At 34.8% G+C, this 14,652-nt stretch overlaps 1 protein-coding gene across 4 annotated transcripts in view; it reads right to left on the reverse strand.

The window, feature by feature from the left end:
- The window catches only part of blnk (B cell linker), a 56,062-nt gene that overhangs the window by 577 nt on the left and 40,833 nt on the right, over positions 1–14,652 (reverse strand). For all 4 annotated transcript variants that reach the window (XM_079843627.1, XM_079843626.1, XM_079843628.1 and 1 more), the window contains 8 exons: positions 14,515–14,581; positions 14,396–14,423; positions 14,283–14,313; positions 8,077–8,167; positions 7,970–8,001; positions 7,827–7,870; positions 6,123–6,206; positions 3,697–3,852 (listed from right to left, as the gene is read on the reverse strand). In XM_079843627.1, coding sequence (XP_079699753.1) covers positions 3,697–3,852; positions 6,123–6,206; positions 7,827–7,870; positions 7,970–8,001; positions 8,077–8,167; positions 14,283–14,313; positions 14,396–14,423; positions 14,515–14,581 — 533 coding nt within the window. The remainder of the gene's footprint in view (positions 1–3,696; positions 3,853–6,122; positions 6,207–7,826; positions 7,871–7,969; positions 8,002–8,076; positions 8,168–14,282; positions 14,314–14,395; positions 14,424–14,514; positions 14,582–14,652) is intronic.

Here is a 14,652-nt window from a genome sequence, read left to right on the forward strand (position 1 = left end):
GAGAGATGATAGATTAGTAGTGACTGACAGCTGACAACCCATTTTCACCACATGCAATGCATTTGGACACTTAAAGGTGCGGTGTGTAATATGTATGAGGTTCTATTGACAGGAGTATAAAGACCTTACAAAATGAGCCGTTATGTTTTTATTACCTTTAGAATGAGCCGTTTCTATCCACACACACTGTCTGGGGCGATTCTAGGATTTTCATTTTAGCCCCCAGTGAGGGTATGACTTTAGTTTAGGGTCCAATTCTCACTATTAACTAGCTTATTAGTATGCATATTAGGATATTGGCTGTTTATTATTACTTATAAAGCAAAATATTAATGCATGACCATATTGTACATCCCTTAGTCATACAATGTAGGCAGGTTTATAATCACTGAGATCCCAAATGTGAGGTAGTTCGGGGGAAATTTTGATTTCTCTGATCTACATATGTGCATTTTAAGATGTTCTGAACGGCAAAAAATTAGATAACAGCTTGAAAACCATGTCAGTGAGCAGATATGACTGATAAAGTTTTTCCATTTTCGTCGGTCTATTTTCATAGACATGTTAATTTACTGAAGGCTAAAAGGAAATCTAGGTAACTAAATTTATTAAATTTATTCACAATATGCACACATTCATTACTAATCTTATGCCCAATACAGGCTGAAAAAACTGAGCTTTTTTATTTACTGAGAGCTACACATGGAATTATTAATTTACAATATGCACACATTCATTACTACACATAATATGCCTAATCTGAAGAAAATGTTTTAGTTAAAATTTCTTGTTTGTTAATTATATTATAAATTACATTACACAGGCCTATTTAAATCAAAATGGCGAAATTAGACACAAGCTTATTCATTTGCGTGAATATTTTTGTCATTTGTTTAACATTTCTGATTTAAAGAAGCAGCTGTTAAATATCAAATGTTTAGTTTAGCTACACATCTCGCACTTGACGTCGCGTCGCGCTGCTAAAGTTCGCGCTCAGCCTCAGCAGCTTCTGTGAACATAAAGCCCGCCTACTCTGATTTGATTGGTTTTCTCAAATATTTTGACATTGACGAGCGGCGATAAAGTTTGTGTTTAATAACGATAAAGTTTACAAACGATAAAGTTTAATCACACATTTTTTAGGGGTGGCTGGGCAGAAGTTTAGGGGTGGCTGAAGCCCCCCTAAAATGAGTCTAGTGATGCCCATGACTATGGTCGCCTTACAGTGAAATCGCCATTATGGCCCTGTCCCAAATGGCACACTTCATGTGCACTTTCGGTCAAACAAGACTGTAGGGTGTCCCATTCGTCATTTAAGCTTAAAGAAGGGTGCTCGTGAGCGACCCCTTTGCTGCTGCTATGCGCCCTCGATGCGCACTTCAGCTGAGCCCGCAAGTTTGCGAGCTACGCAGAGGACTTTACCCAGCAGTCAAAGCGATGTGAAAGTGAAAGTGCGGACTCAGAGGAAGACGTGAGGGTTTAGGGTGCCATTTGGGACAGGGCCAATGCTGCCATGTTTCTACAGTAGCCCTAAAGGGACAAACTGCTCTACAGAGCGCGAGCTACTCTCTGCTGTCTCAGACGACGATATTTTTGTCCTGTGTTGGCCACTGTAGCTTCTCTACGTCAGTGTTGATTTTGACAGCAAATTTTGATTTAGTTTTAGTCATATTTAAGTCACCTGAATTGTTTTTAGTTTTAGTCTAGTTTTAGTCGACTAACCCCCGGTTTCACAGACAACGCTTAAGCTAATCCTAGACTAAAATGCATGTTTGAGCTATTTTAACTGAAAGAATCTTGCACTGACAAATCTTAAAATGTGTCAGTGGCACACCAGTAATGTTTTTTTCTTGGGCACGTTTATAAAAGTTACTTAAATCTCCTAATTGAACTAAGGCCTAATCCTGGCTTAGTCTAAGCCCTGTCTGTGAAACCGGGCCTAAATATCATAAGATTTTAGTCGACTAATTCTACAGTAGTTTTAGTCTCCTAAAATCTAATGGGTTTAGTTCAATTGTAATACATTAAGCATTTAAGCATTACATAACCGACTGTCACTTGAACTCTCATTTTGACATCATTTTGTATTTGACATAAAAAATACACGAAAGAGCTCAATTCACTTTTTCGTTTGTTTTTAAAAACATCTATATAGTTTTTATAGCTTTGTATTTCTGTTTTAGTTAGTAGGCCATATCAGGTTAAGCTAAAGCTTCAAATAAGTGTTATTTTTTTATTTTTATTTCAGTTAACATTTATTTCATTTCAAGTTTTTAATGGTTTTAGTGAACTATTATAACCCTGATGCTTTATTGAATATGTGTCAAATACTGATCTTTCCTCCTGACTATGAATTAAATTGGAATTAAATTAAATACAGTTTATTGTGTAACCAAAAACAAATATATAATACGTGACTTTTAATTAACAAGCTCGAAATACACCAGGACTCTTATTTTGAAATGTCTGCGCCTGTTCATTCAAGTTCAGATGAGGGAGATAAAGTATGCATTGTTACAACCGTCTAAAACATATTACTATATAAACATGGTGAAGTTAACATTGTCATTATTCATCAGCATTAGTTCATAAACAATTGCCTGATATAAATGTGTGTTATTGATGGATTGAGCCGCTCTGGAGCTGGATTGGGTGTGTGTGAGCTGGTGTGTTTTCCAGCGGTTAGATCAGCATCTGTTACACAGGACATCAGTTCTGACCCCATCTCTTCCCTAATCGTCCCTCACTAACATTTTCATCTCGTTTTTATTTGTTGATGAAAATGATAGTTGATTTTCATCATAGTTTTTGTCATCCAACACTAGTTTTTATTTAGTTATCGTCTCGTTTTCGTCAGTGAAAAAAGGTTGTTGACGAAAATTATTCGTCAATGAAATGAACACTGCTCTATGTGTTTCGAAAGGGAGGGGTGAGTGTTGTGCGGAAGCAATTCGCAACCTCACCACTAGATGCCACTAAAATTCACACACTGCACCTTTAAGTCACACTTATCTGAAGTGCAAAACGTTCATTTTTTATTTGTGAATATGATATCGAAATGGATTTTTGTGAGTAAACGATTATCAGCTTAAACTAAAGGTTAGACTCTGTATAGTGTTCCCAACATAGCAAAGATCCAGTGATCCATGGATAGTGACACTGCCAGTAATCGAGTCTCCTGATATTATTATGAGCCTGATTTTGACGCCGGGGAAATACGTGAAGCAAATTTGCCTGTGAACGCTTTATATAAATACAATAAAAGATATAGAGGTGAATCGTGATCACTTATATATCAATGTTATATATATCGTCCAGCCCTATAGTTTTTGTCAGTGTTTTTTAAAAACATCCAATTGTGTAGAATGTAAGATGGTAAATATTTAATTGAGGAGTTTTGACAAAAACAAAAACGTAAAATCTACGCTTCGCTGCCTGGAGTCACGTTGTTTCTGTGAATTGCAGATCCATTTGCATCTCTTTTCTGTGGCTTTCGGCAGTCTGTAAAAATATACCTGTGTATATAAATGTATTTGTACAGTCAATCTCAAAGATCTCTCCCATTTTAGATGTGGTTTGTGTATTTTGAGTGGCATTCACGCAGAAAACCAATGCAGAAAGCAACTTCTGTCTAATGCTGACTTTTAAGTGTCCAAATGCTTCTAGGGGTCAGTGTATCAGCGTGTCCTTCTTTACCTCCTCTCCTTGTTTTTCTTTCCCCAAAGCATATTGTTTGGTGGAAGCGATGTAGCGGACAGGGATGTTGTAAACTCGGCTGTTGTAAAACACCACCAGTGTGTACGGCTGCTGCGCATCCACACCAGAGCTCTTCCTGAGCAGAAAAGACCCGTCCTGAAAAACAATCAGACAACATTACATCTCAAATAGGGACAGGCTGAGATTTACATTCATGCATTCGGCAGATGCTTTTATCCGAAGCGACTTGCATTGATTGCATTAAAGGTATACACTTTATCAGCTCATGCATTCCCTGGGAATCGAACCCAATGACCGCGGCGTTGCTCTAATGTTTGAGATACAGGAATGACAGCAGCCAGTAATAATGTGGGGATTTGGTGATGTCTGCTAATATATTTTCATTTTTAATGTTATTGGGATATATTAAAGCCGATGAATAATGGATTATTTCCTTCAGCTGAGACACTTCAGATGTTCACCATGATGGTTTTGAATTGCTTGAAATATGATTGGAATCTCTTCAAAATGTTTGGGACTTGGCTTTTAATGGTGAGACTTCTGTTTTTGTAACCAGGCTCTCAAAAATTGTATAAAAATTTGTATTTAGATTTTTTGGCCAATATATCGGTTATCGACTGTCAAATATAACGGGTTATCGGTATCGGCCAAAATGTTCATATCTGTGCATCCCTAACAGCAGCCAGTAATAATTTGGTGATTTTGTGATGTTTTAAGATGATCTTATAATCATTCGGCTGTTTGTTCCACATTTCTAATGTCTGCCAACAGTCTTGTCAATGCACAGTCCACATATTCTGGTTTTGATTATATTAGTGCTTTTTGAGTTCATACATTTTCTACAAATCATGAACCCTTTACACATTTTTGGGGTTCTCAGAAGCAGAACTCGTCTATAGTAGTCATTGCATGATATATCGGCCATCATATCGGTATCGACAAATGCTCATTTTTAATGTTATCGTATCGGCCCGATAAGAATATTTGGCTGTTATATTAAAGCTGATAAATAATGTATTATTTCCTTCAGCTGTGACACTTCAGATGTTCACTATGATGGTTTTGAATTGCTTGAAATATGATTGGAATCACTTCAAAAAAGAAAATACAGTTAATGCGACATTTAAGTCTGTCATATCGGCTACATCAAATTTGTATAAAAACATCATAATTGTGTGTTTGGGACATGGATTTTAATGCAGAGACTTTTGTTTTTGTATTCAGGCTCTCAAAAATTGCATAAAAATTTGTATTTAGATTTATCGGCCAATATATCGGTTATCGGCTGTCAAATATAAAGAATTATCGGTTATCGGTATCGGCCAAAATGTTCATATCTGTGCATCCCTAACAGCAGCGAGTTATAATTTGATAATCTGGTGATGTTTTAAGAGGATCTGATAATCATTCGGTTGTTTGTTCCACATTTCTAATGTCTGCCAACAGTCTGGTCAATGCACGGTCCACATTTTCTGCTTTTTAATATATTAGTGCTTTTTGAGTTCATTAATTATCATCAAATCATGAACCCTTTTCACATTTTGGGGTTCTCAAAAGCAGAAGTCGTCTATAGTAGACATGCATGATATATCGGCCATCATATCGGTACCAGCCAATTTTTTATGTTATTGTTATCGGCCCGATAAGAATATTTGGCCGATATATTAAAGCTGACAACTAATGTATTATTTCCTTCAGCTGAGACACTTCAGATGTTCGACATGATGGTTTTGAATTGCTTGAAATATGATTGGAATCACTTCAAAAAGGAAAATAAAGTTAATGCGACATGTGCATCGCAAGTCTGACATATATGCTACATCAAATTTTTATAAAAACATCATAATTGTGTGTTTGGGACATGGATTTTAATGCTGAGACTTTTGTTATTGTATTCAAAATTGTCTCAAAATTGTATAAACATTTGGATTTAGATTTATTGGCCAGTATATCGGTTATCGGCTTTCAAATATAAAGAATTATCGGTTATCGCATCGGGCAAAATGTTCATATCGGTGCATCCCTAATATATAGTGGTGAACGTAAACTACAATTATTTTGAATTATCTAAAAGATGAAAACATGGCATGAGGCTGATTACATTGATCTTGAAAGAAGCTAAATTTGCCGTCACTCCCTCAGCCATTTTATTAGAAAAACTCTCACAGCAGTGTTAACTAGTTTTATGAAATGTAATGCCAAGGTTACATAACATAAAATGTAGTGACATAAATGTATATATACATGTACATAGATGATAATAACTTTGGAAATGCATCATCACGAATCATCAAAACAATCAACTTGCATGATGCATATGTCAGTGTTCTCTTGGCCACTTGCATTAGCTGTAATTTTGAATGCAGTTGTAAAATGCAGTGTTATTTAGTGCAGGTCGGACATGCCTTGGCTGAGCGTATGAGAGCGTCCTCTGCTGTCTTGCGGTCACAGCTGCTGGCATACCAAACCTTTTTATACACACCAGCTTCCTGTGTGAGAGAACTGGATTGTTAGACTGACAGAGTAAGTGCATGCTGGGAAGTTCTTGATTATAGTACTTGTGCTGCAGACTGAGACGCACAAACATCAGGGTCATTTTGTCATTCTCTGTCAGAGACTAACCTCGTCAATAAAAAAAAGAACTAAAGAAATACTTAAAGAAGTAAATGTACGGAAGAGGATTAGGACCAAGCAGAAATAAAAATAATAAAACCATCTCGAGATTAAAGTCATTATAATGTGAGATTAAACTCGTTCATTTCAGAGGAGAAAAAAAAGTAGAAATACAATGTTGAGAATAATATCATTACATTTCGAAAATCGTTTTTTCTCGAAACAACTTTTTTCTCAAAATGTAATGTTTTTTCTTGAAATTGAGTTTTTTGAAAATTGAGTTTTTTTTCTCAAGACAAGACTTTATTCTCAAAATTTAATGATTTTATTCTCAACTTTTTTCCTCGAAATTTAACACGTTTTTCAACGTTTTTTCTCAAAACACCACAACTTTTTTCTCGAAATGTAATGTTTATTCTCGAAATGTAATGATTTTATTCTCTACATTTTATTTGGACTTTTTTCTTGAAATTTAATGATTTTATTCTCAACTTTTTTCCTCGAAATTTAACACGTTTTTCAACGTTTTTTCTCGAAACACCACAACTTTTTTCTCGAAATGTAATGTTTATTCTCGAAATGTAATGATTTTATTCTCTACATTTTATTTGGACTTTTTTCTTGAAATTTAACGATTTTATTCTCTACATTTTATTTGGACTTTTTTCTTGAAATTTAACGATTTTATTCTCAACATTTTATTCAGAGTTCATTCTCGAAATTTAACAAGTTTTTTCTCGAAACTCGACGACTTTTTTCTTGAAATTTAATGTCTATTCTCGAAATGTTATGATTTTATTCTCAACATTTTTTTTTAACTTTATTTAGTTTAGTTTATTTATTTATTTAACAGGGACCATGCACAACACAAATGTTGTGCCAGAGTTAGCTAAATAGCTAATTTGCATCTGTGATCCCTGTCCCATATTCTCGAAAATTAACAAGTTTTTTCTCGAAATGTAATGTTTTTCTCAAAGTTTAACGAGTTTCTCGAAACACGACAACTTTTTTCTCAAAATGTAATGTTTTTTCTTGAGTTTTTTTTTCTCAAGACAAGACTTTATTCTCGAAATATAATGATTTTATTCTCAACATTTTTTAACTTTTTTCCTCTAAATTTAACAAGTTTTTTCTCAAAACAACAACTTTATTCTCATCATTTTATTTCAACTTTATTCTCGAAATTTTTTTTTCTCTCGACATTTTATTTTGACTTTTTTCTCGAAATTTAACACGTTTTTTCTCAAAACACCTTTATTCTCAAATTTCTGAGTTTATTCTCAACATTTTATTTTGACTTTTTTTTTTACTTTTCTCCAAAGTTTTAAACACAAAGACTTAATTGTCAAAATGTAATGATTTTATTCTCAACATTGAATTCCGACTTTAATCGTGCATAATGACTTTAATCGCGAGGTGGTTTTATTTATTTGTATTCCATAATCCCCTTTCATATAAATGCATTTAAAGGAAGTCTGTAAGAGAATGTGAATCACCTCTTCAATAGCTGATCTGCTGTCTGGAGGCAACGTCCCCCTGCCTGGATACAATAACATTAATAAACAGACAGAAAAGAAAAGGCTTTAGTATAAGTACTGTTAATTGCATGTATTGCACATTGAATAAGCGTGGATCTTACTCTGGGAGGGAAGCTGTCGAGGCAGAGGCATCCTGTAGCAGAAAAGGAGTTCTGTTAGTAATAATGCGGGAGTTTATGCTTATGGTAGAAAATGAAAGCTTTATCACCTGGCTCGATTGCACCCTGTTGACGATGGGCTCGACACGGCGTCCGGGGCGTTTCGTGGTATAGCTACTGGTGCAGTTTTAGTGGATGAGGCTAAACCAACAAAAGCTCATAGTTAAGATTGCACTTTATAAACGTCCTGGAAACTCTCATAATGGTTACATCTATAAGCCATTGGCTATATTCAAAACCACACGACCAGTACTATTAGTGAACGCATGCATGCGAGCAGTCATGCATGCAACTTTTGGTAGTCGTCGAATCTGAGTCATTATCCCACAAAGTAGGGCTGGACTATTAACCGATAACTAATCGAAACCGAAATCTAACCAACGTTATTTTCCCATGTAATTTCGGTTTTAGTCACGTGACTCTGCCCCATTAGTCAAAGCGATTGTGCACTATTCAAGAACCACGTTATGGAAAACCTCTCCGTTCATTGCTCATGAGCTGTTTCCTGTGACACAGAGAGCCGAGGTGTGTCGTGTCTCTGACATAAATGTAATGTAGGCCTATGTGCTAATTTATCTGTATCTGATGTACAACAAGCAGAAATCTGCCCCATAGACAAAAACTGCTGAAAGTGAACCGTTTCCTTCAAGTATTTTAAAATCACGAAGAAATGCACTTTCATTAGAAAAAAATACCCCACCTTTAATCACCCCCCTTTTTGAGAATACACATGAAAATACTCTATCCAAACTTAAAGGGCTGTAATTCAAGAATGCTTTGGTTTTAATGCAGAAACTCGGCTGATTATTGCTGCTGAGAAAGCAATTCAAAATATGAAAGTGTAAAAAAGTTATGGAAGTTTAAATTTACTGTAAATAAAAAATACTGTAATAAATATGTTTTTCTTTATATAAAATATATATTTTACAAAACTGTTTTAATCAAAGCCATATGTCTAACCAAGTTGTGTTCCAAATTTGAAGTTGACATCACAAAAATTAAAGTTCCCATGAGATGTCGTTTAGGCGCTGTACCAAAAATAGCCACCGGGTGTCGTCCACATTCCATTGATTGTTTTTTTGATGCATTTTCCTGTAAATTTCTGTCCAAATGTCACTTCCATCACAAACTGGAACTAGGGTTGGTTGACCGACATCACGATGGAGCGCCACCTGTTGCGAGTCTTGTGAGTGCGACACGCACTAATCCTTGTCTATAGTTAAAGCTACACTGTGTGATATTTTCCCCCATCTAGTGGTGAAAAGGTATATGACCATCCAGTGAACTTTAGTTTCTGTTCCTCTCAATTCCGATTTCGTTTCAACTCCTACGGTGGCCGATTTAGTCCAAGATTAACATGGCTTCCAGTTCGACCTCGTCCACATTCGACACGGTGCCTGTGGGATATTCTGTGCGCAGTGGGATGGTTGGAACTCAACTGGCCTAATTATTCGGCTAGAAAGAACTGCAGCTAATCCAGAGTGAACTTTGATGCTAGTAATGTTTATTCAGTCATCCAATTGCAAGGCATAAACAGGTTTGCGTGGATATGTACATAAATGTGGTTTCTGTGAGAGAACAAATAAGGAATATACATACACAGTTAAGAACTGTATAACTATACTTATACATTTGTATAATGTAACCGTAAACCAGAGCTTATTGTACCATATATAGGCGCTAAAGGCAGCTGCATTAAAAGTAGCGGAGCTGCCGCTGCTAACAAGCGGTGTCGGATTACAAAAGTGTGTGCGGCGCTTTAACGTTAGCACTGCAGTGCGCTCTGTATAACAATTGTTAATATGCCGATCAGACCTGATACATTGATACAACATACATTACAAGCAAATATTTTCTAAAAACGAATAAACATTGTTGATAACAAAATAACTGAATGATTATTCAAATAGGTGAGCGTTACGCTATTGTATGTTGACACAAAAATACTTCTGAGGTGACATCAACTGATTTACGCGATGACACACTCTGAAACACAACTACAATGACAATAACTATTATTACTTACGGAGTTATTAACGCACAGAAATACCACACAAGGAAAAACAGACTTTTGAGGAATAAACAAGCCAGGAAAACTCCTTATAACTCTGTCACTGGATGCAGCTGAGATGAAAACTCTCTGCACATGCACCAGACAAGTCTGAACAAGTTGACGCGCACATGCGCGAGGCAGAGAATTTTGTACAGTGCCATCGAGTATTAAAACCGGTTAAAACGCGAAAAGCGAAGCTTGAATTTACGGGTATGTCCCTCTTTGGCTAATGTACTTTCAAGATGGAGGGGCAACATGGCGACCACCGTTAGATCCCATTACCTAATGTATTTTCAATGGCATATTATAAACTTATGAGAATACTTTATTACTTGAAAGAAGTAAATATACATTAATGAGCACATATATTTTTGAAAGAACTAAGTGTTTTTAGCTAAGAATAGACTAAAAAAGTTACACAGTGTAGCTTTAAACTAAAAACTATATTAAAAATATATAATTGCAAATTAAATTGAGAATATAACTAATGCATATATGCTATTTTAAATACTGTAGTCTATGCCAGATATATAGCCTACATTTTGAAATGATTTGAGGCTGAAACATCCATTTCATGTTTATTTTAGCACTTCCGTCAGTGAAACAACACACTACAGCCTATAAAACATCCAAAAGATTATCAGTAAATAATGGTACCCTAAAGAATATAAGAAAATTAAATACTAGTTAAAAAATATTTGATTCATACTATTTCCCCGCAAAGATGCGTCATATACCGCTCTGCGCTTTGAGAGGAATGACACGAGCTGGATAGACACCTTCTTCTCGAATATCTTCGTCTTCATGTTTTCTCCTGATGTTGCAAAGCAACACTTATTTTATCTTCCACAGGGTAAAGACATTTAGGCAATGTTTGATTATTCACTGCAAGAGAAAACGAAACTAAAAACACCGGCGTGTGTGTGAAATGCGCTATTCAAATAAAAAAAAAACGACGCGCCTTACCAAGTTTAATAACAAGAACAAACTGTGTTAAATAAAATTTGAAGTAAAAAGGTATTCGTCCTACTGTGTTTTTTATACTTTACCACAGTAAAGGATGTGAATAGTTATAATAGACTTAATTATAAGCAGGGCTTAAAAACGGAAAAAAATATCAATCGGTTCACTCCGAGCAGAATCGATATTATAGCATTTCCGTTTTTGCGTTCCTCAATAAACATTACTGTTCCGAAAACGGTTTGATATGAAAAAATACTGGTTAATAACGTTATTTTAATTTAGCCTATACTTTAAACAAATATGTATAAATAGACTTATTTTCACTCAATAATGGTAACGCATGGTAATTAAACTTGAATATTTAATTCATAACATTTTTAAAACCAGAAATACATGCATTAGAATTACAAAGCATAAACAGCAGACCTGTTTTAATGGAGCGTTAGACAATCTAAAGTGGCTCTTATGCCGAATTATTTTCAGAAGAGTGATAACATTCTTTGTACATAACTTTTTTTCAACACGACTTGTTTTAAAAATTGCATGAATAAAGAATAAATAAACTGGATAACCATTGCTCTTTTAATGCACCGTCAACTGCTAATTTCAAAGCAAACACTGCGCAACACGTCCTTGCATCACATAATCAAATTCAGTCAGCTAATAAAGCTTGATCATTTATTGCAATATAACACCATTTAATACGAAGCATCAACCGTCTATATAGAAAACATTGACCTGTATTGGCAATCTGAAAGACTATAGGAAAAATGTTTGATAGATGCTATAGCCTACTTGGATAGGCTTAAACGAAATCCACAAACTAGCCTAAATCAGACTATTTGAGCGTAAAGTCCGTACTGCTTATTTAAACGTACGAAAAGAATGTCCTCCAATAACTGCACATTCATTGTAGAAAGAAATGTACTTGAGGCATGAAAATGCGCGCTCTATACTGACTTGCGTTACTGGTAGATTCATAGATGACTGGTGCATTTCACTCACGCTTGATCCGTCAACGTCAAATGCTGTACTACTCTATTCATGATTGGTCACTGCCAAATTAAAATATTAAAGAGAACGATAAAATAACGTTATTAACCGGTTAATGGTCATTTCAAATTAACGTTTCTGTTCATAACGATTCAAATTGATTTTGATTTCGTTTCCGTTTTTGTTCCTCTTAAAATTTCGTTCGTTTCCGGTTTTCGTTTTCGTTCCTTGAACCGGTTCAGAGCCCTGATTATAAGCAAACGAAAGGAAGAAACGTTTATAATCCCCTGCGAAGGGTGCGACGTGAGTGAAGATTTGGGAAAAGAAACGAGATGTCCATGTCCATTGGGATAAAATGGACTAGGCCTATTGTTAAAATTCACGGAAAATCGATTGACCAGATCGCAAAACAGAATAAAGAAGTGATAATGTATTTCCTTTCTAGGCTAAACAAAGCTTTGTGCTTCCCTCCTGTGGTAATATTCACGTGAAACAGCTTCACATACAAAACACTGGGTTAGTAAAATAACGAAATTATAATTTTTTAAGTAGAAAATAGTATTTATGTAAAGAGATATATTAAAATAAAAAGAGCACAACTCTTCTTGGAAGGAAGCTACTTTTTTCCCCTCACGTGCAACCTAGCGGATGAATCATTATTTGGGTTAGTAAAATAACGAAATTATAGTTTTAAGTAGAAAATAGTATTTATGTAAAGAGATATACTAAATTACCTACCTAAAAAAAAAATGACGATATCATCGACCATCGCAATGTTTTACTGTAAACATCGTCAACTGCCAATTTAGGGGACATCGCCCAACTCTAAATGGAACCTTGAGATCTTTCCGGTGACATGCGTTTTGTCAAGATTAGAAAAGATTTTGATTTTAAAGTAGTTAAAATAAATGTTGTAATATGTAACATGACACCGCCCACTAGGGGAGGAGCCCGCTAGAAGAATTTAAAGTAACAGTAACGCAACGTCCAATTTCAAAACGGTTTTCACAGGATGAATTTTGAGTTCGTAAGCTTTCGAATGATACCTAATTTATGATAATTACTCAAATATATGATACAAAAAAGGCAATCAAAAAAAGAGTGCCAGGTGTCCCATCAGCAGGACGGTGACAGTTAAGGGGTTAATAATAGAAAATATTTACAGTACATATTTTATTGTTACTATTGTCATTTTGTCATTGTTATGGTTGTTACTACTGTAATTATTATTGACATCACTGTTGCCGTCCTCGCAAAATGTTATCATCGCCATCTTTAGCATTGCTATTGTTTTTATTATTATTGTTATTATGTTATTATTTATATGAGTATTGCAACTGTACTGTCAATACAAAATATTATCATCACCATATTTAGTATTACTATTATTACTGTTATTACTTTTGCTATTATTATTGATATAAATTATGTTATTATTATTATTGATTTTATTTATTTTTCTGTCAACACAAATATTATCTTTTTATTTTTATTATTATTTATTTTTTATTATTATGTGTATGTATGTATATATATTTGTTTGTTTGTTTTTGTTTTGTTTGTTTTTTATGAGTACCACTACTGTTATTGTTATCATTATTATCATTATTATCAATGTTATCTATTATTATTACTATTGCCGTCAATACAACTTATCACCATCTTTAGTATCATTATTCTACGCATAGTATGCATATATTAAAAGCAGTCCATTTACCATTATTGTATTATTACTGTTATTATTATTACTGATAATACTGTTGCCGTCATCACAAAATATTATCATTATTATTATACATGCTATTACTATTTAAATACTTCTACTATTACTATTATTATGTCATTGCTGCTTATTTCACCTTGCTGTTATTATTACTGCTGTTTTATTGTTGTTTTTGTGTTTTGTTGTTGTGTTCTGTGTTCACCCTATGTTGTAAGTTTTGCACTCCTAATAAAAAAAACTGAAAATATTTACAGTACAAACCTTATCAGTGAACTATGCGGGCAAAAAAAAGCAAAGCAAAAAAAAGAGCACAATAATCATTCATTAATCGCAATCGAGGTCAAATGTTCAATTAATCGAGATTTTTAAAAAGTATGTTTTGTTTTATAATGCACAATTATCTGCCAAAGTGTGCTCAAAGTTGCATGCATTAACTTGGACAGTCCTTATGTTATGCATCATATACTTTTGCATTCTGAACACAGCCATTGCTTTTGTTATTGATATGATATTTTGATACTTACCGTCACTCTCTCTGTGAGGAATGCTTGGTTTCTGCAATAATGATGAGCATTTTCACAACATGTCTTGATGTAAATAATGCATGACTGTTTTTATAGAGATTAGATGAGCGTACCGGTATGGAAGCAGGATTGGGTTTCTTCCTAAAAGAAGCGCAGTGATGAACTGTTAGTGAATCTGATATTGTGATAGTATAGTGTGTTCTGGCTGAGGGTGTGTGTGTGTGTGTCTTACAGGTCTCTGGGTCGAGGTGTGGGCATGGAGGGTCTGTGGGTCTCCGGGCTGTCCTCTGCTCGTTCACCTGGCGAGTGTGACACGCATGTTACACGCGTGTGGTTTTTGAGAGAGATGGTTCTGCATGGGTTTGCTCAG

The sequence above is a fragment of the Gobio gobio genome (genome assembly GCF_949357685.1).
Source record: "Gobio gobio genome assembly, chromosome: 18".
Lineage (NCBI taxonomy): Eukaryota > Metazoa > Chordata > Actinopteri > Cypriniformes > Gobionidae > Gobio > Gobio gobio.